Genomic DNA, 20,841 nt, shown 5'->3' with positions numbered 1-20,841 from the left:
CCATGACCGACCCCTCAGATCGCCGCTACCAAGAATGCCAGACAGACATCCATGGGTCAGCTTGGCCATGGCAAACGTCACGACTGGACAAAGATGAAATTTGGTGTAGTAAGTGCGTCTATTCGCCCGACTACTCTACCTGAACTAGAACGAGATCCGTCTGTCGCCCTGTACACGCGATGGGCCGTCAGAAGAGACTCCTTTACATGCTATATTTTCCTCGTGCCAAAATGAATAATGAAAATGAGATGCCACAAGTGCGAGCCTCCCCAAGCACACCGCAACGCCGCAAGCGCCCAATGGAAAATCGCTCCCACACTACTGCCAGCTGGTGTAGTCTCGCAACGCGGGAGCGCAGAGGTGAAGGAGAGGGTGGTGATGATGTTTTTCGGCGCTGATGAGGAATCCAGGCTGGTGTGGGAGGCGGTTCGGTCGCTCGGTCGTCGTAACTATTACCGTGGAAGGAGATTTTCGATCCCGTCTATCAATCATTACAAGATACCTATACAGGAAGAAAACGTGACCGGGAACACTATCGCTCAAAGAACGGACTCCAGGATGCAACGCAAAGGGAAGGAAACCAAGCTTGGCGACGGCGATTACTACTTGCTGGCGCCGCAGCACAGGGCATTCGCCAGTTTTTGCATGAAGCTAGGCTTTTCGGCACTCTGTCGCGTCGGTTGCGGGTTCGGACTGCTGGCAGGCGCAGCACGGTTGTTCTGTGCCAGGTTGGGCTGGCTGTGTTGGAATTGGGCCTGCGTCGAGGCACCCTCGGGCGGCGCAAGCTCGCCCATGCTCTTCCGCTTGATTTGCGAATCACGGTTCATGGTCTCGCGTGGGCTCCTTCCGGGCTGAGCGCGGGTCGCGCCAGGCTTTGGCAGAGGCTCGTTGAGACGGTGGTGGTCGATAGGCAGGTGCGTCTTTTGTTGCCTGTGTTGCTGGCCTTGCATGTTCACAGCCATGGATGAGTTGGGGTTGGCGTTGGAGTGGTGCATCGCCTGCGCAGCCGATGGGTGCGACTTGAGGACCTCCCAGCCCTTGCCGTTGTTCAGCTTCATCCAGTCGTACTCGCCGTCCTCGACCTCTCCGGTGCTCTTGAGAGCCTGAGTGAACAGCTCCCGTAGGTAGTCGTAGTCGGGTGTGTCCTCGAAGCCGAGGTTACGCACGTAGCTGAGGTACTTGTTGAACTCCTCTGCGCATTGTTAGTAGTGATAGAATTAGTGAATACAGCCAACGTACCAGGGAAGCCATCGCACAGATCCTTGATGGGGGTGGTCTGCTTCTTCTCGCCAATCTTCTCGTACTTCTGCTTGTTGGTGGCAGCCTTGAGACCTTGCCATGGCAGTCCACCGCGCAGGAAGTACATGAAGACGTGACCGAGCGCCTCGAGATCGTCGCGACGGGATTGTTCGCGCCCGAGATGGGTGTTGATGCTCATGTATCGAGCGGTACCGGAGAGGGACTTGCGTTCCCTGTACGGGATGTGCTGCTTCGTCTTGGGGTCACGGTACTGCTTCGCCATACCGAAGTCGACGACGTGAATGACATTGGCGCTCTTTGAGCCAGGGCGGCCAATGAGGAAGTTGTCGGGCTTGATGTCGCGGTAGATGAGGTTCTTCTCGTGGATGGTCTGAACCCGTGACAGCTAGATGAGGTGTAAGCAGGGGAGAGCGCAGTGATGCTGTCGGGACATACCATCTGCTTGGCTACCATGACAACCGTCTTGATGGAGAACTTCCTGTTGCAGTGGTCGAACAGGTCCTCCAAGCTCGGGCCGAGGAGGTCGATCACCAGAATGTTGTGTAGACCTTCCTGGCCGAAATAATAGACATTAGGGATCCCGGCTGCAGATGGTTAGCGACGTAGTCGAGGTGCATATCTGCGTTGATATACAGGGTGGTGGTGATCACGAGCGCCAAAACAAGCGGTAAAGGGGAAGCGAGGTCGGTACTTACGGCAGCCCACAAGGATCTTGTATGTGCGGTACTCATCGCGCAATTGGGGAGCGTCGCTCTTGCGCGGCTCGAACTTGATGGCGACCTGCTGCTGGTTGAGCAGGTTGGTGCCCTCGAAGATGACGCCGAAGCTGCCCTCGCCAATCTTCTTGCCGACGCGGTAGTGCACGCCGACGACGTTGGAGCTCGTGCTGCCGCTCGCCATGGTGTCGATGGTGTCCGGATAATGGAGGGGAGGAGGAAGGGAGGACGGGAGTGGTGCAGAGATGCGTGGCTTGGTGGTTGTGACAGCAGCGAGACAGAGCCGCAGCCGTAGGCCGGGAACGAGGCTATGCAACCGGCGAACGCGACTCGGCGTTGCTGAGACGGCGGGTCGAGGGCGAGGCGGGAGCGACCTGTGGTGCTGCAACGAGCAGCGTGCGAATGGACGGGGAGGTCAGAGGAAGGCACGTAGGACAGGCACGTATAGTGAAGAAAGAGCGACCGACTCTCGACGCGGAAAAGACGTGGAGAAGGGGAAGGAGCGACTGGGCATGGGGCGTGCACTAGCAACCTATCAACCGACCCTTCGCTAGACTCTTAGTAGCACCCAATTCACTGAGAGCACGGGACTGCCACCGTGAGCTATTTACACCCGCCTGCATAGAGACGGAAGTGCACGCTGGCCGTCGTCGTGGGCGCAGGCGTAGGCAGCCCGATGCAGCGGCTCACTTCTGGCTTTCATGCATTCCGCAGCCCATCCCAGGTTGCTCGCGGCGCAGCCGTCCTTTCCCCACTGAGCTGTCACTTTGTTGTTGTACCTGCAGCACAGTCCACACCAGAACTAGCATCCTCCGAGCAAAAGCAGCCCTGGGACGCCTTCGGAAATTCGACGCATCCTTTCCCAGCCAACAAGCGCGCCTGCGCGAAGGGAAGCCTGGTCAGCGGATTCGCGACGGCAATCAGCAGGGTGAAGACTCTGTCTTTCGTCATCGCCATCGCCATCGACAACTCCATCGCCATCGCCGTCGCAGCTCGACGATCTTTCCTGCTGTAGAGCCGCAACAGTACCGGCACGGCTAGCACGTATTGGCCTGTCGTGTGTCTTGTCCAGCCTCACCGCTGCTGTGCCTCATGCTGTTCATGCATGCCGCCTACGTCAAGTCGGTGGCTTCGCCTCACGGCATGGCCAACGGTTTCGGTGCGACGAGAAAGAAGCAAAGGTAGTCGTCTTGACATGTACTCCATCTCCATCTCCCACCTCTCATCTCAACGCGCAGCACCACTTTTTCACAACCCGGCCTCAAGTCACCCAACGGCTGTTACCGAGTCAGGTCATTGGTGCGTGTCGGCTTCCGCGCCCTCTCGCTCGCGCCACACTCGGTTCCCTGACACGGCTGGGTACCCACCGCGCAAATGAACGCTTGTCGTCGCTTGACTCCACAGAACAGAGTCGAGACCCTTGCCGATAGGCGGTTATGCATGTCACTATTCATGGCTCTCCCCTAACACTTCATGCATTACCCAGATAGTCACTTTTGTACATTGGGTTCCAACTCTAATCATCCTCTTTCTCATCTCTAGTCAGATACTGACATGGGACGAGATATGACGCCTGTCGTCGGCAAAACCATCGCTAGAAATACACTTGATAACAAAGAAGAAAATAAACGCTGTCCGCGTCTGCAGAGTACACGTTTCAAACGCCGTGCCCAATGCTTGATGCGCGCCTGTCCTGAATGCACTGCGCCCGATGAAACCCCGAATACGATCACGACTTCTCATGAATCCTGCATCACCACGTCTTCCTGCTGTGCGCTCTCGTCGTCTCCGTCGAACGTCTCCGACCCAGCAGCGTCCTGCTCCGCCTCGTCCTCTACTTCTTCCTCCGCCATTTGAGGGGCTGCCGGCATAGACTGAGGAGGAACCTTGCCCTGCAGTGCCAGCTCGCGGGCGTACATGGTCTTGCCCGTGTTCCAGGCTGCCTTGAACCAATCGGTGAGCCTGTTCTTGCTAACCTGCTCGCGAAGGATGTCGTCGTCCAAGAGGTTGTCCTTGATGATCGGGTTGCGAAGATCTTCGGCAGCAAAGCGAACACAGAGCTCTCCATGAGTTCCTCCAGCGCCTAGCAGGTCCCGAAGATTCTTGGGCCATAAGGTCCGGATGAAAGAGTTGTCAACTGCAACAGATTAGTGATGGACAAACATATGGTACTAGATATCAACTTACTGCACATGGCCGACAAGGTGCGGAATGTCCATGCCATGACTGTGCCTTGCAACACATCGTGGATTTTGGCATCAGGCACCTCCTTTTCATTATTGATCAAAGCCCAGTTGTCCTTGATGCACAGTCGCTTCCAGAAAAGCTTGAGCAGACCATCGCGAGTGGTCCGGTGGATGTTGTTCCAGTTGACTGTCAAGACCTTGAAAGCGTAGATGAATTCGTCGTTCCCCAGTAAAGTAACACCTTCCTCGGTGTCGTCTGCATTCATGAGCGTGAGAATATCAACCATGAGTGCAGGATCGATAACCCTGTGGTGAACCAGAGCCTCGAAACCTTCTTTGAGGATGGTCTGGTGTGCTGGTCGATCCTTCAAACGGCCTTGTCCAAACTCGGCCATGAGGAGTTCAACAGCAGAATCTTCATCTAGAGCTCCGGTGATGATGGGTAGCAAGCGCTCATAGACCTCCTCTTGGATCTTGGTGTACTCAAGTTGTTGGTCGATGCTCTGGTACATGGCCTCGCGCACCTTCAGCGCCTTGGGCTTCTCCCTGCGCGGGTCGACTATTGCTTGGTCGTCGCCATGCTTTGCCTCCTTCTTGCAGAGTAACGCAAGCTTGGCCATGGAGAGCTCAACGCGCTGGCACCACGCGTTCGTCTCCTGCTTGGAGCCAGCCTCAAAGAGAACTTCAGCAGCAGTTTCGTAGTCTTTCTCGCCGCAGACTTCATTGATCCATGCGAGCCTGGCGCGTGACGGTTCGGCTCGCAGGAATTTCGTGAGTGCCGGCTGGTTGAGATACTCCTTCATGAAGAGTTGCGCTGCTTGGTTTTCGTTGATGTACTTTGAGTAGAACGCTCCAGCCCAGTCATCACCATAGACCTCGAAGTAGCGCGCAATGCGCTCTTTTATCCGGTTCAGCTTGACTGTGCTTTCTGCCTGCTCCATCTTGCTGCGGGTGTTCGCCTTCTCCGTCTCGAGCCAGTTGGACTCTTCCCAGATCAGATTGACGAGTGTCGACATGTCGTGGTACTGCTCGGCCAGTTCCATTCCTTCGGTAGGGAGTCCAATCTCCATCAAACCCATGATGTGCGATGGCCGGACGTTGTTGTTCCACTCATCCTTGAGGCTGCGGCCCATGGCTCGTGTCTTCTCATCACTCTGAGCGAGAGCCCACTCGAATCGTTCAATGTGAGTCTGACATCCAAGCTTCACCAAGCGAGGGTTATCTTTGCCGATCTTCTGTGCCAGGAGTTCTTGGTAACCTTCCTCGTAGTTGTCCACCGCGAGGTTGCGGCCAACGTCGATAAGGCTTCGAATCGAGCTGACAATGTTGTGAGACGAAGTCCAGAACGGAGGCAGCATATCGTAGCCATAATCCGGTTTGAGGATACTGTCGTCCAGACAATCGGGGTCGAGACCGTATACTTCCACATTTGCTTGACGGAACTCGAAAGCTGTTTCCAAAGCGACAAGCATGACATCGGTGCCCTCACCGAGTCTCTGCATGATGGACGGTGTTTGCTTTAGTCCCTCTTTCATATAGAAGGTCCTCAGATAGAACCAGCCCCAAGGTATCAGCGTGTGAAGACTGTCAACGTCCTTAACGAAGAATTGCCGAATGGTATCGTTCTCGCCTAGCTCAGAATCAAGGCCGCTCTTGTAGCGCTCATTCAAGGCTCTGATAATGTCGCTCATCAGAATCTTCTCTGGGTAGGTATCCGGGTGTGCTTGTTGGTCCTGCAGCTTGTCTTGGTACCAGAGCCAGAGCTTGTGTGCAGCCGCGAGCTTCTCTGCATGCCACAATAGCCGCCACCTTGTCTGGAATGATATGGGGGGATAATCGGTCTGTAGTTGAGTGATCAGGGTACGGAGGGCGAAGGAGCGCTGCTGGAATTGGTCGTCCAAGTTCGAAACTCCCTTCTCCAAGTAGTCGTACGAGGAGCTCAAGATACCGGTACTAATAGCAAGAGCAGCTTCCGCAGTCTCCTCCTCTGCGAAGGAAAAGCGTGACTTGACAGAGAAGTCTATAATGTTGGAGGGTATGGTACTGAAGAAGGTGGCCTGCTCGAGTTTGCTGCGTGCGGTCACTTTCACGCGCTCTCTATCCTGATCGTCTGTGGTAGGAGGCAATGCGCTGATCTGTAAAAGGCCGAATTGCTGGACGAAGACGAGAGCAGTCGATTTCTTGTCCTTCCGTATCGCGGTCTCCAGGGCAGTGCCTGCAAGAGTCACTTCTGGGCGGAAATATACGGTGTCCTGGAAAGGTAAACTAGAACGGCCTGAGTCTGCGAGCAGCTGTGCCTCAGGGCTCTCCTCTGGTTGAGCGAGGGATGCGACGAAGACGGCTCCTGGGAACTGGACGTAGGCTGTGTGTCCAGGCTGTGGCAGGAGAAGCGTTCCGGTCGGCTCCTTGGTAAGCTGCGGCTGATGAAAGTTGCGGACTGGTATCGCCCTGCTAATGGAACCGGCTGTCCTAGACAGATCCACCTCCAGGAGGAAGTAGTCCATCGAGTCCCGACCGGAGAGTGCCACCAAAACCAGAAGATTGACAGCATCCCGACCCTGTTGTTGTTCCATTATGGCAAAGTCCAGCACGTGGACATCCTGCTGGTTGCGTACTTCTGGAACGGTGTCTGTTTGAACTGCAGACAGGATCGCATCGTATACGTCTACGTCTCGTTGGTGGCTGTTCTGTCCTGACCAGCTCAAGTCCCAGGTCTGAAAGAGGCCGTTCCGCGTCGCCGAGATAACTTCCATGTGGCCCTTGGACTGCGATGTCCGGGCTTTGACGGAGGCGATGGTCTTCCGGATGGATCCTCCGAGAAGGCCTTTGAAGCTGAAGAAGCTACCTCCTGAGCCAGTCGGTGCGCTCAAGACTGTTGTCGCAACGCTTGGCCGACCCTGGGAATCGCGCAGGGTTAGCTGAGCGAGTCTGCCGCTGCTGAATACCAGGACGTAGCCCGCGTGCTCGACATCGACCAGGCCGGTTATGGTTTCCCCAGAGTACAGCTTCACAAATCCATCCACCCCTTGCTGGCGCTGGGGGTATAAGCTTCGAGTGTCTGCGCTGTCGATGTTCTCCCAGAAGCTGATCTTGCCTGTCGAAGGCGCGAGCGCGACGATACCGTAGTCGTTGGTGGGGCCGTTGCGGACGATGGCGCCGAGTGGTAGAGGTTCAGTTGGTCTTAGGCCGAAGTTGAGGTTTAGAGAGACGACCTTTGAAGGGCCGTTCGGGGCGCTGTAGTCCCAGACGAGGGCTCGATCTGATGTCAGGGCAAGCGCGAGGCCGGCGGAGGGGAGGGCAGTGGCATATATCGGAGCTAGAGATATCTGTCAGCAGGCGCGCATTGCGGTGGGTGACGATGTGTAGGCCGTACTCGATGGGCGGAGGAGCGCTGACGGGAAGCCAGGCAGCTTCTTGACACTGTAGTTTACGTTCTTGGTCTGCAGTCTCACATTAGCAGTGCCATCTCGCGTAGATGCGCATCTACTCACAAGATACGTGCCCGTGTCCTCTTTGGGCGCGCGCTTCGGTGCCGCCTTCTTCTCTCGAATGCTCAAGGGCATGTCGACCACAACAACCGAGTGGTCGACACTCTGTACCGCGTGGCCATTTGTCGAGGCACTTCCGTTTCCGTTGATGTGGGCGTCGGCAGGGTCCTTGAAGGTCGCGTCGTTGAGTTTACTGCGCTTCCTGCTTCGTAGGCTCTCAGATTCCATGCGCGGTCTGCGTCGGGGGTTGCGCAAAGAGCTGCGCGCGCTCGCGATGGACGCCTCGGGCGAGAACATGATGCGAGAGGCTGGAGATGGCGGTTGAAACGCGAAAGAGCGCGCCGGTGATGAGGTTGCTCCTCGCTGCGTTCCAAGGTTGCTTGACAACAAAGTAACGCTAGCGCACGGAGTTAGGTAACTAGCCAGCTGCCCGCTAGTCCAAATGATTCACAACGAACCTTCGAGTCGCCATTGTAGCGATTCACTACACTTAACAACAGACGCTATGCACAAAAGAGACGGAATGCAATCGCTTGATCATTACCTTCATCTGCTAAAGCACTCACCCAATTCCATTCGCAATCTGCCTAAGTAATATGTCCAGACGAGAACACCATCTGCGTCGAGTCACCAAGTAAAAGAGTCAAGTGCTTTGTATTTGTGTTTCATTATCATTTATCATACTCGTTACAGTTGTTAGAAAACGCCATTGTGGTAAACTTCCAACCATGCATGCCCGTGTGAACTTGCATGGCCGTACTAGAGAACGTAATACCTCCTCCCAGAGAAACATGGTACATGTGTGAGCAGATCAGCCCGTAAAGATGACGATATCTGCTCGGTCAAATTGTTCGCGGTAAGCAATGGCTTCCCACATGTCGACTAGCCAGTCGACACAAAGCCATGCCATTGTCCGTAGGCTCCACACTCAGCCTTTACATCTTCTTGTCGTGCTCCTCCTCAGCGATGCTGTTCTCCGTCGAGGTGGTGCTCTGCTTCTCGAGCTCCTCACCAAGAGGACCGTGAATCTCTTCTTCAAAGACGGGCTCGGTCTCGATCGTCTCGAACTTGGTCTTGAAGTCCTTCATGTTGTGGGTGGACGAGTTGCTTCGACGGCGGGCGTAGGCCATGTTGGGCCTGATGTCTTCGACTTCGTCACCGGCGGCGCCCCTAGAACGATGTTGTCAGTCATGAGTTCTATGATACAACCACTCACGAAGGAAGAGCTGTCCCGCGAGGTGCGACTGTCTGTGGAGTGGATAGTAAGGAAGCAGGTAGACTGTACTCACCAATTGCCCTTGCCGCTACCACCTTTCTTTGTCTTGGTCGGGTCGGTGTCAGCATGGCCAGACTTGGCGAAGTATTTGGGAAGTCGCGTCTCACGCTCGGCGGTGCCATCAGCAATGCCGGCATGGTCGCGATCAGTGAACTTGTGAGAACGAGTCACTTCAGATGTCAGTACGGTGTACGAACAAGCTTGGGTTGCTCCAGAGCCTCCTGCCGTCTGACGCCGATGAGCAATTGAGGCTGTATAGACCTCAGAGACTCAATGCAAAGAAGGCAGGAGCGTATCAAGACAAGATGAAAGACAGTACTTACTGTTTGATGTCTTGAGTCGATGGATTGACTAGAGGTTGTTTGTGATGTGATGGAAGAGAGTCAGAACGGATTGAAGTATCCTGCAACGGCGGGCTCGGAGCTACTGTGACTGTAAGAAGCTCAAGCGGGTCAGTACATGGTCTCGTGATGGGAGCTTTGACCCGATGGCGTCGTCTTGCGTGAAGCAACGCGGCCAGATGCGTACCTTGCAGATCTGTGGACAAGTGGCAGCAGTGTGTTAGTGAAGACGAGGTTAGCAGAGACGATGGTGGCTGGTTTGATAAAGGAAGGCGCAATGCATCTCACGCGACTGGCGTTGAAAGGCGGGGAAGCTGGGAGGAGCTCCTGCCTTTATATCGCAACCAAGATGGGCCCTGGAACGACGCGCCTCTAGAAGATTCGCCCTCAGCTGCCCAGCTCCAGCTACTGCAACTGTGCTCATAGCTTCTACCTGTATAGAGTAACTTAACACACATTGTTGTCGGTCGGATCTCGGTGACCCTGAGCTTTTGAGGAAGGAACGAGGGGAAGGGTACGTCACTGGTACCTGAATCCCCCCAGCGGTGTCGCGTGGGCGATATTTCCTTCAGACGCAGCACCACAACCATGCACACACTTAGTCTATGAGTCAATTGCAGATCAACGATGCTATCAAGAAGACATAAATTCAAAAATGCGTTTGCAATAGCCTCCTGCGTGCCATGGCTTCAGCGCAACGGTGATTACCCCAGATTCTAGATGTTTGTTCCTCGTACGCTAATGCGCCCTGGATCCACTCGCACATATGCCGCCATCCCACTTGATCCGGAATCACGTGTTCCGGTCAGCTCCCAATCAGCCCAGGGTGGTATGACCAATCGCCGCGGATTTCTCAGTGATTGCATCAGCAGCGCTTTCTCCGCCTCCGAGGCCGCAGATTATTTTGAGAACGCGCCTTTCGTTAAAACACTCATTTCTTCACTCACGTATTTACTACCTGTTCGCAGAGTTCATATCTCGATACACTTTAGTTTTGCAACACTCATCTACCCCTCCATCGACACACAACGCCACGATACCCCACCATGGCCCCGCGATGTCTTTTAATCGGCACGCCGTCGATTGCGGCGCACCCAGAGCGACTTGACCAAGTTTACGAGATCCACGATCGCAACTCGACCGACCTGCAGATGCTTGACCGTATCGCCGCTGGTCTGGTCAACCTCCCCGCGTCTACATACGATGTTGTTCTCCTCCTCGCCGACGCCGACGGTACCACGCGCGAAAGTCACAAATTGCTGGCACGGGATGTCATGAACAAAGTTGTCAGCGCATTGAATGTGGGAGGTGTTCTAAAGAGCCAGGCAGGCCCCTTCCAGGGCGCAGAGAGGACAGAGGCTATCCTGGCAGGACTCACGGAGACGGCCGACGGCATGACCAAGCACGAACAGGAGGAGCCTGTGTCGATACCGCTGAAGTTCGGCAAGAAGGCAAATGGCGCGAATGGAACAAACGGAACAAACGGCGCAAATGGTGCAAATGGCACAGTCAACCCGGATGGTTCAGTCCCACTCAACCTTAATCGCAAGCGCAACCAGCCTGAGCCCGTCAAGCCAGCAGCAGGCGTGGGCTTCGTCGATTTCAGTGATGATCTCGACGATCCAATCATCACAGGCGAGGATGACGACCTCATTGATGAAGACGACCTCATTACAGAGGCAGATATGGCTCGTCCAGTCCTTCAACGTATGTCAATCCTTTTTACTGCCATATATGACTCCACTAACATAATTTCAGCACTCGAATGTCAACCCAAGCCCGGCAAGCGACGACGCGCGTGCAAAGACTGCACCTGCGGCATGAAGGAGAAACTCGAAGCCGAAGACGTCGCCAAACGTACCTCCGCCGATAAAGCATTGAACTCGCTCAAGCTGGATGCCGACGACCTCGACGAGGTAGACTTCACAGTACAAGGAAAGGTTGGCAGCTGTGGAAACTGTGCACTGGGCGATGCGTTCAGGTGTGACGGATGTCCGTACATTGGTCTGCCGGCGTTCAAGCCGGGTGAGGAAGTACGGCTGCTGAACAACGACATTCAGTTGTAGGAGCCGGCGACAGAACGAGTATTGCATGGTATGGCGTATGGAGTAGGGGCTTCGACAGTCTGGGATAGATAACGTTGCTACATAGCTTTTTTTGGGGTTTTAGATGGCAAAATGACGAAATGAATGAAAGGACATTGATGTCCTGTTCTTGAATAAACACTCAATTGCCCATTCCATCTCGTTGACAGTGTCTACCTTCGCTGCAACTGAACTAGAGACAACCTCTTATACTCCACATACCGGTTTCAACGTCATATTCAGTCGTCGAGTGGCAGCTCAAGTTTTAAGGCCGTTCGTCCCGGCCCATAGTAATCAGGCCGGCATTCCGCCTGCTGAAATCCACACGATGCATACAGTGCTCTAGCCGGAGCACGACTCTCGTCTACCCATAGAAAGACTGTACTACAGCCCCCCTTCTCCATCTGATGGCGGAAGCAGTGTATCAGAGCTCTACCAAGCCCTCTCCCTCTTTCTTGCTCGATGACACAGAGTTTATGTAGCCAAGCCAATCTCTTCATCCGTTGGTAGACAAGATACCCGATCAGCTTGTCGGCGTCTTCTTCTTTGAAGATCAAGAGGAGCCCCGTGTTCTTTTTCTTGAGTTCTACGTCGTAGTTGAAATGCTCGATTGCTGGGAAAACTTTTCTCTCAAGTTTTGCTACTTTGTCGGCGATGGAGAGGCGGGTCTTTGGTGGGAAGGTAGAGAAGTCTTTGATTACGAAGCCAGGTGGGGTTTGCGCTGGAGAGTTTGGAGCAGACATGATGCTGCTGGTGAGAGCATCTAGACGTGAAGACGGGTGTTTGCGGCGCGTCAGTGGTGGGCGGGTTATGCAGGCATCTTAGCCATTTTGCGAACCGGCTACCTTGACATGCGCAGAAGTAGGCTCTAGTTGACAAATGATGGAGAAGGCAGTCGCTGGAGTCAATTGGATATTTCTGTGGGGCCTCACGTGCTAGCGCGGTTGACCTCCACGTGCGCGACGCGTCCCGTTCTTGCTTGCAGCTAACACGCAACTTCCCGAAACTCTTGTACTATCACTCTCAGTTGGCAGGACCAACATGGGCCTTCGCCTATCAGTAAAGCCACTGCTACAACCACACGGGCGGTGAAAAGTTTGAATCTAATTCTTCGACCCTCCCATCCGTTCGTTTCCCCGTTCTTCACGAGTCATGCCTGCCAAAAGGAAAAGACCGTACTCGAATCTCGATTTTACGCTGAGGAAGGTATTCAAGAAAGCAAGCTTTCGGTATGCCATTCTGCTCATTATTCTTTGCATTCACTGATGTCCTTCACAGCCCACTACAACGTGAAGTCGTAACAGCTACCTTGGAGGGTGAAGATGTCTTCCTACAGGCAGCGACCTCATTTGGAAAGAGTTTGTGCTATCAGCTGCCTGCAGTGGTCGACTTTGGCAGTAGGTTCAAACTGACGGACAACCACCATAGTCGCTAATCTTGCTAGTCACTATTGTGATATCTCCATTGCTGGCACTGATGGTACGTTCCGCACTACCTCATCTACAGAACAAAAGCTTACCTGTCATCAGAACAACCAAGTTGCCTCTCTGCGCAATGCCAACATCAGAGTCGAGACGATCAACAGCACCACACCACAGGTAGACAAAAAGAGGATCATAGCTGATCTCCAATGCGGTCATCCCTTGACTCGTCTTCTCTACGTAACACCAGAGTTCTGCCAGGGCGACAACTTCCGCAAGATCCTTCGAGTCATCCACTCTCAAGGAGAATTGGCTCGCATCGCTGTCGATGAAGCCCATTGTGTCAGCGAATGGGGACACGACTTCCGCCCTTCATTCCAGCAATTGTCATTCTTCAAGAAAGAGTTCCCGGACGTACCAGTCATATGTCTGACAGCCACTGCAACAGCGCGTGTAAGAGACGACATCATCACTACGCTCGCCTTGGACCCGAAGAAGCTGAAAATGTTCCGCATGAGCACCAGCAGACCAAACCTCCACTACGAAGTCCGTTTTAAATCCGATGCAGAGGACCACTACGACGACTTCATCAAGTTTCTCAAATCCATTCACGCCCGCCGTGCCGCAAATCCTGAGCGCGCCTCGCAACTGGCATCCCAGAACCAGCGCTCAGACAACGTCCCGGGTATCATCTACACGCTGTTCCGCAAGGACTGCGAGTCCCTGGCCGCACGCCTCCGCTCAGACGGCATAGGTGCAAAACCCTATCACGCCGGCCTCTCTGTTTCCGACCGCGCAGACGCGCTATCAGGCTGGGTAGCCAATAAAGCCGGGTACGACGTCGTTGTCGCAACGACAGCCTTCGGCATGGGCATCGACAAAGAAAACGTACGTTTCGTGGTGCACTGGCAAATCCCTAAATCCTTCGAGGGTTTCTACCAAGAAGCCGGTCGCGCAGGCCGAGACGGCAAAGCATCAATTTGCATCTTATACTACGGCCGCGAAGATCGTGATCGCGCTGCTCATTCACTGTCGAGGGATATTGCTCGTCAGCCCAAAGCAGGAGCAGGATTACAGGCTCAGCAGCAGCAGATGACGCATCGAGCGAAGAGTCTAGAGGCACTAGTGGGTTACTGTGAGACTACGAGTAAGTGTCGGCATAAGCTCATTGCTAAGTACTTTGCGGATGAGGAGACGCCGGAGTGTGACTTTGCGTGTGATTGGTGTAAGGATGCGGAGGCGTTGGTGAGGAGGAAGGAGGGTGGGTTGGCGAGTGAGGAGTGGTGCAGTACACAGAGGGAGGCGGGGAGGTATGATATTGATGAATATGACTGAGGTTCGGACGAGCGTTAGTAGGCGTCAAGAGGCGTTAGCACATACCAACATATTTGCATCTGTACTTCATGTATATCATGGGTCATTCATTGTGACTTCATCTACGGTCTGGCTTACTGCTGCCGACACATGCATCCACGCTACCATAAACATCCCTTTGTGGGTATCTACCACCTGCACCACCTCAACGCCGCCCCATACATGTTCACAAACATCTACACCGTATGCCCTCGAAAGGGTCCGGCTTCTATCCGACAATCAAAGCCGCGCTGGGCACCATACCCGCCTCCTTGAGCGTCATGCCAAAGTCACTCCGATCGTATATCTTCTTGGGGAAGTTGGTTGTGAAAGTCGAAACGGTCATGCCGTCCTGCTCCAGCGCATGCGCAACCTCGAACAGCGTAGTCTCAACCGGGAAGTTCTTCATGACCCTTCCACTGGGTGTCTGCAGCGCCAGACGCGCCTCAGTGTATGCGCTCGCAGGCTTGCTGGTAGTAGGGCCGGAGGACGTAGCTAGGGGCGCCTGTACAGGGGCGGGTGGAGGAGCCTGACCAGCGCGCTTCGCCTTCTCGATCTCAGCTTTGCGCTTGCGCTCCTGCTTGTCGGCTTCGAGCTTGGCTAGGACGCGTTTCCTTGCGTCTTCGTCTGCCTTCTTCTCTGCGCGCTTGGCGGCGGCTTCCTTTAAGCGCTCCTTCTTTTGTAGCTCTTCGCGGAGATCTTGCGACTCCTTTGTGGCCTTCATGCGGATCTGCTCGTTCTTCTTGTGGTCTTCTTTGTCTTGCTCTGACTGCATCGCGCGCTTGGCGGCGAGCTTCTCGCGTAATTCTTGGAGGCGCTGTGCCTTTTGTTCTTCTGTGAGGGGCGCGATCTCCTCAGTGGACTCTGAGAACTGTTCGTGGCCAGTCTTCTCGCCGTGGAACTGGGCTTGGTTGACGGAGCGGAACCTCTTGCCGCACTCATCGCAGACGAGCGACTTGGCTTCTTCGCCGGGCTGGAGGGCAGGTGGCTCGTCTGAGGCGTTGGCGGCGGCAGTGGCTTGCTCTTGCTTGATCTCGTCGACGGACTTGTCCTGGTTGGTCTCGAGCCAATCGATGGCAGACTGGAGACCGCCGGTGGCTTTGACGGCGAGCTCAGCGCGTTCGCGGGGGAAACCCATGTCGATGAGGGTATCTAGATCTCCGGCCATGGTGAATGTGGCGATGGTGACGATCGTGTATGTGGGAAGTTGTGGGTTATTTGGTGATGGATCTGGTCGTTTGGATCGCGCAGGTTGTAGTTTAGTAGCGAATCAAAGTGAGAAGTGAGTGTAGTGGAGGAGACTAGCTTTATACGTGGGATGTGGGTGTAAGGCGGTAGCGGTGGAACCACAGAGAAGGTGGACCGTGGATGAGGCGCGTGAGATCCTCGGATGGTTGTCTTGGTACAGTGATCTTCACTATGAATATGTTTGTTGGCTACTTCTGTCACTGCAGCCTATTTCGGTAGGAGGAGTGATGGTTGTCGTCGCCTTGGGAGTATCTACGTGGGTGGGCACTAGAGGCAGCTCGCGATCGAGAATCAAGAGGCGTCGCTGCACGTCATAGCAACTTGTCCTTACCATCCGCCTTCCTCTCCCTACTATCCGCACCCACCCCAATCCACACCCGCTGCGATACCCACGCCGTTTGCGCGCCCCATCTCCAGATTACTCAGCTTCTCAATACATTATACGCGCCCGTCTCCCTTCCCCTGGTTCCCGAGGTTCGTCGCGACCCTGCCTAGGTACCCCGTAACCGCGGATCCGATTACCAACCCTGGAAGACACGACCACCACCCAATACCTGCAACCCACACGCGCCCGCCATGTCCGTCGAGCTCGACCCCGTAGAGCTTGGTTTCAAACGTAAGCTTCGTCCATGGCATTGAGCGGACAAACATACTGAGATGGCTAGGACCCTTCCAGCACGAGGTGTCGCAGACCCTCCGCCTGAAGAACCCGCACTCTGACCCCATTGCTTTCAAGGTAAGCACGCTTCTCTGTGGATTTCTGGAAGTCATGTGGAATTCGGACATCCAGCTGACACAATCAAGGTGAAAACAACGGCTCCCAAGCAGTACGACGCCCGCGATACCTCTCCCCACAATCACTGATGACGGGTTTAGATACTGTGTGAGGCCGAACAGCGGACGCATCGAGCCTGGGAAAGATGTCGAAGTTCAGAGTATGCATACCCTTATGCGCGCATCCACATGAGTCTGCAGCAAACTAACGCATGCGACCAGTTCTCCTCCAAGCCATGAAGGAAGACCCACCGCCAGATGCGAAGTGCCGCGACAAGTTCCTCGTGCAATCTGTCCTCGTCACCGCCGACAAGGAGTTCACCAACGTCGGGTCTTTGGTACGTCATGGTAGTAGGGCGATACGATTATATGCGTGCTAATAGTTACTCGTAGTGGTCGCACATCGAGCAGACCGCCAAGTCTTCTATCCAAGAGAAGAAGATCAGAGTCCTCTTCCTCGCACCCGACGATGCCTCCAGCGCAACTCCTGCGAGAACCAACGGCGTTAGCCGCGATTCGATGCTTTCCTCTCCGTCACCCGAGGCCGTGACTCCTCAGCGCGGCGTATCAGACGCTTCTGGACCTGTCTCCGTTCCCTCGGAGCGCCCGTCAGGAAGCAAAGACTTGGGCGAGATCAGGAACGAGACCTACAACCCCTCATCGAGCGGCAACATGCAGTCGAGCTTCAGCTCTGCTGCTGGAACTGTCGCTAGTGCTATGCCATCTTCAAGCGACGTGGAGACCCAGCTTGCTGAAGCCAAGGCCCAGATCGCGCGATTGACACAGCAGGTCAGCGAAGCCACTGGTCTTCGCCAGCGAAAGACAGGATCCGCCCAAGACTCGAAGCAAGGAGTTTCGACATCCATGGACACACGGCCAGTCCCCGCCGGTGGCGTGTCTGTCCAGATCACAGCCCTTCTTTGCCTTATCAGCTTCCTGATTGCTTATTTCCTCTTCTGAGCGTCCTTCCACGCTACCTGGCCCAGGACAGCCCGTGAAGCACCGTGCGCCCACAGCGACCCCGGATCTACATTGTGCGGAGACGGCGGGATACTGGGCGGCATCTTTCAACACACGGAGATGAGGAGATAGGGTGGTGGTATGGCGCTGGACGACAGGATGGACAACTGTGTTTTTCTTTCATGTGGGTATCTCTTGCTTGTATGGAACTGGGGCTGCTTGTTGGTTACACATACGAAGCGGCAGCTGCTAGGGAGGCATGACCACGATTGTGTGGAAGCGTCCATGTATCAACAGCTACATAATTCGGAGTTGCAAAGTTGCGAAATTGTTTAACAAAAATAATGTCTACGTATACTTGTATAAGCTTGTGCCTTGACCGTGTCGCGTGAGAGGTGTCTAGTCGCGGCGATGTTCGCAAGCGCACGAGCCAATAGCAAGATGCGACATCTCCGTCATCGCAGTTGTGGGGTTGGGATTTGAGCAGCACAAAGTGCGAGCAAACTTGTGGAGTGACGGTTCGCAACGTCACATGCCTACAGTTCGAGACGGTAGATAGTGCCAATCCCTTGGTCAGAACGCACAGTCAAAAGCGGGTCGGAGCATGCCCGAAGTCGCCGCGGGCGAGCGATAGCTGCGAGTGATGACTGGTAAATTTGAAGGCCAAGACAAGATAAAACACGCGCCTTCTCTTTGACTCCGACAAAGCCCTATAATCTCACCCCAAATCAACTCCAACAGACAAGATGTGTGGCATATTCGCGTGCCATAAGTAAGTCACACCTCTTGCGCGCTCGATAATGTCGAATTGGCTCTCGTTCAGACGTGTTGCGATTATGTTGATTAAATACTGACCCTCCAAAAAGGCACCCCGATGTGCAGACCTTCAAACCTACGGCCCTGAAGGTAAGTTCCGACTGTATCGACTGCATAGGAGCACATTCTAACGAATTGTAGATGGGAAAGGCCGTTCGGTGCGTGATTCCTCGAAACCCCTCCATTCAGCGACTGCATCACGAGAACCTCTGTGCTGACTGATAGATAAGCCATCGAGGTCCGGATTGGTGTAAGCATTCTTTGTGACTCTTTATGCGCCAACAATCGCAATGACTGACACTTTACAGCTGGTAATCATGTTGCGAACAACACCAGTGAGGCACTCTTGGAGCACTGAGTCACACACAGTACTAAAGACAGACAGTCCTGGTTCACGAGCGCTTGAGCATTGTCGGCGTCGGTAAGAGATCACAAGCCATATATTACTTTTGGCGGAAGCTAACGTGGGTCAGACTCCGGCGCACAGCCGCTTGTCAACGATGAGGGAACCGTTTCCCTGGCTGTCAACGGCGAGATCTACAACCACCGAATCCTCCGCAAGTCCCTCAAGAACCCGTACAACTTCAAGACACACTCGGATTGCGAGGTTATCATTCCTCTGGTGAGATTGGGCATACCTTCCACAAGGGACGGAGGCTGACAGATGGCAGTATCTCGAACATGACATCGATGCTCCCCGGAAACTCGACGGCATGTTCTCTTGGGTCCTTCACGACAAGGCGCAAGATCGTGTCATCGCAGCACGCGACCCGATCGGTATCACCACCTTCTACATGGGCCGATCGAGCACAACACCAGGCGCGGTTTTCTTCGCTTCCGAGCTAAAGTGCTTACACCCCGTCTGCGACAACATCATCTCCTTCCCTCCCGGGCACGTATACGACTCGAAGACCGACTCGCTCACCCGCTACTACGACCCCAAGTGGCTCGTCGAGCCTGAGAACATCCCTACAAAACCAGTAGACTACAAGGAGCTGAGGGCATCATTCGAGCGATCAGTGCGGAAACGCATGATGGCAGAAGTTCCCTTTGGTGTACTTCTCTCTGGTGGTCTTGATTCGAGTCTGGTCGCTTCAATTGCGCAGCGGGAAACCCTGCGGTTGAACGAGCTCACTAGGAAGAAGGCTGCCTCGTCTACCGGCAACACGAGCGAGCAACAGAACCAACTTGTTGGTATCGATGACTCCAACGAGCTCCAGACAGATCTCCTCCTTGGACAGCTCAACTCTTTCTCAATTGGTCTGCCCAACGCACCCGATGCCATCGCTGCGCAGGAAGTAGCCAACTTCCTCGGAACTAAGCACCACACTTTTACCTTTACCATCGAAGACGGCCTCAACGCACTCACAGATGTCATCTTCCACCTCGAGACCTTTGACGTAACGACTATCCGCGCCTCAACACCCATGTTCTTGCTGAGCAGAAAGATCAAGGCTATGGGAGTCAAGATGGTGCTCTCAGGAGAAGGAAGTGACGAGATCTTCGGTGGATACCTCTACTTCCACAACGCGCCCGACAAGGCTGCTTTCCACCAAGAATGCATTCGCCGCGTCAAGAACCTCCATCTTGCCGACTGCCTTCGCGCTAACAAATCAACATCCGCATGGGGTGTCGAGGCGCGTGTGCCTTTCTTGGACAAGGACTTCCTCAACACAGCTATGAACATTGACCCCGCCGACAAGCTTATTGACAGGGAAGCTGGACGCATCGAGAAGTACATTCTGCGCAAGGCTTTCGATACCACGGACGAGCCAGAAACCCAACCCTACCTCCCTGAGAAGATCCTCTGGAGACAGAAGGAGCAGTTCTCTGATGGTGTAGGCTACGGATGGATCGACGCGCTCAAGGACACTGCCGAGCTCCACGTTACCGATGAGATGATGAAGAACCCGAAGCCAGAGTGGGGCAACGACATCCCGGATACCAAGGAGGCGTACTGGTACAGGTGTATGTTCGACGAGCACTTCCCCAGCTACTGCGCCGACACCGTCATGCGATGGACGCCTACTTGGAGCAACCAGACAGATCCTTCTGGACGGTAAGTCTTCTCTTTCAAGATACGATCAAGACAAGAGACTAATATAATGCAGCGCCATTGGCGTTCACGAGCAGAAGTACGCTCATGCTAAGTAGACTGTTCTTTCGGGATGAGTAGGCAAGGCTGGTATGGTAGAAACTACGGATCTCATTTTCAGGTCTCTTATGGCGCTTATAGACTGCTTAAGGGGAGATATACCCCACGGGAAATCTATCAAAGGGTTCGGTCTTTAGCACACTAATGCACCATGTTGCGTAAACTTGTTGATCAATTCACGCTCTTGACTATGCGTGATAGAGCACGATGCATTTGTTGACTTTACGAAGAAGTAGCCATGTCTCACGACGTGGGATAGGTAGACGCTCAGATAGGGATATGGCGCTTGCGATTTGGCCGTGTAGATACTTTCTGCGATTCTTGGAGTCGTATCGAATTGCGCGTCGATGCGACGTCTTTGTACGGTGTCTGTTGGTTGTACTTGATCACGTCTTACGCGAATGAGTTCCAAGGTTGTAGGCTGATTGTAGGCGGACGAAGTGAAGGTGAGTGCTTGCGCATTAAGCGCACCAAGGCAGGTTGAAGTGAGGTGACATACGAAATCTGGTCTCATCTCATACAAGAAAAAGTGAACTGGTCCGCAGCCTACATTGATCTAAAACATGCAATATAGATAGTAAAGTCAACGTAGCCTCTAGGGTGTTCACCTTTTTCTTGAATGAAGTGGTCTCATAATACAACATTACCTCGCCACCGGCGCCCAAACATACGTTTATCTTTTTTCGACTGGGTATCGTAGCCACTGATACAAATACATACACACAAACTTTTAGAGTAGATCATACCGTCACTCTGCGGTAGA

The 20,841-nt window shown here is 54.1% G+C and overlaps 7 protein-coding genes across 7 annotated transcripts; 3 read left to right on the top strand and 4 right to left on the bottom strand.

The window, feature by feature from the left end:
- Positions 1-602: 602 nt before the first annotated feature.
- CKI1 (bifunctional choline kinase/ethanolamine kinase cki1) lies at positions 603-2,160 on the bottom strand (the record flags this gene model as incomplete). Its single annotated transcript, XM_049340370.1, has 4 exons — positions 603-1,192; positions 1,240-1,645; positions 1,696-1,844; positions 1,956-2,160. 4 exons carry the CDS (start codon positions 2,158-2,160, stop codon positions 603-605), a joined length of 1,350 nt encoding a protein of 449 aa, XP_049202692.1.
- Positions 2,161-3,715: 1,555 nt separating this feature from the next.
- On the bottom strand, positions 3,716-7,947 carry J4E93_002424 (uncharacterized protein; the record flags this gene model as incomplete). The annotated part of the gene is made up of 4 exons (XM_049340369.1): positions 3,716-4,113; positions 4,164-7,478; positions 7,536-7,602; positions 7,654-7,947. 4 exons carry the CDS (start codon positions 7,945-7,947, stop codon positions 3,716-3,718), a joined length of 4,074 nt encoding a protein of 1,357 aa, XP_049202691.1.
- Positions 7,948-8,585: 638 nt separating this feature from the next.
- J4E93_002423 (uncharacterized protein) lies at positions 8,586-9,725 on the bottom strand (the record flags this gene model as incomplete). The annotated part of the gene is made up of 3 exons (XM_049340368.1): positions 8,586-8,820; positions 8,940-9,096; positions 9,701-9,725. The coding sequence occupies 3 exons, from the start codon at positions 9,723-9,725 to the stop codon at positions 8,586-8,588; spliced, it is 417 nt and encodes a 138-aa protein (XP_049202690.1).
- A 588-nt stretch (positions 9,726-10,313) lies between these two features.
- DRE2 (electron carrier) lies at positions 10,314-11,333 on the top strand (the record flags this gene model as incomplete). The annotated part of the gene is made up of 2 exons (XM_049340367.1): positions 10,314-10,974; positions 11,026-11,333. The coding sequence occupies 2 exons, from the start codon at positions 10,314-10,316 to the stop codon at positions 11,331-11,333; spliced, it is 969 nt and encodes a 322-aa protein (XP_049202689.1).
- Positions 11,334-14,354: 3,021 nt separating this feature from the next.
- J4E93_002421 (uncharacterized protein) lies at positions 14,355-15,293 on the bottom strand (the record flags this gene model as incomplete). The annotated part of the gene is made up of 1 exon (XM_049340366.1): positions 14,355-15,293. The coding sequence occupies one exon, from the start codon at positions 15,291-15,293 to the stop codon at positions 14,355-14,357; it is 939 nt and encodes a 312-aa protein (XP_049202688.1).
- Positions 15,294-15,949: 656 nt separating this feature from the next.
- Positions 15,950-17,107, top strand: J4E93_002420 (uncharacterized protein; the record flags this gene model as incomplete). Its single annotated transcript, XM_049340365.1, has 6 exons — positions 15,950-15,989; positions 16,039-16,109; positions 16,178-16,200; positions 16,250-16,308; positions 16,370-16,485; positions 16,541-17,107. 6 exons carry the CDS (start codon positions 15,950-15,952, stop codon positions 17,105-17,107), a joined length of 876 nt encoding a protein of 291 aa, XP_049202687.1.
- Positions 17,108-17,853: 746 nt separating this feature from the next.
- ASN2 (Asparagine synthetase) lies at positions 17,854-20,077 on the top strand (the record flags this gene model as incomplete). The annotated part of the gene is made up of 9 exons (XM_049340364.1): positions 17,854-17,879; positions 17,974-18,013; positions 18,065-18,085; positions 18,149-18,173; positions 18,232-18,258; positions 18,309-18,344; positions 18,397-18,545; positions 18,595-19,982; positions 20,035-20,077. The coding sequence occupies 9 exons, from the start codon at positions 17,854-17,856 to the stop codon at positions 20,075-20,077; spliced, it is 1,755 nt and encodes a 584-aa protein (XP_049202686.1).
- Positions 20,078-20,841: the final 764 nt, after the last annotated feature.

The sequence above is a fragment of the Alternaria ventricosa genome (assembly GCF_023758065.1).
Source record: "Alternaria ventricosa strain BMP 2768 chromosome Unknown scaffold_3, whole genome shotgun sequence".
NCBI classification, from domain to species: Eukaryota; Fungi; Ascomycota; class Dothideomycetes; order Pleosporales; family Pleosporaceae; genus Alternaria; species Alternaria ventricosa.
Note: the sequence above shows the minus strand (reverse complement) of the source record. Positions and strands in the feature narration are given on the sequence as shown.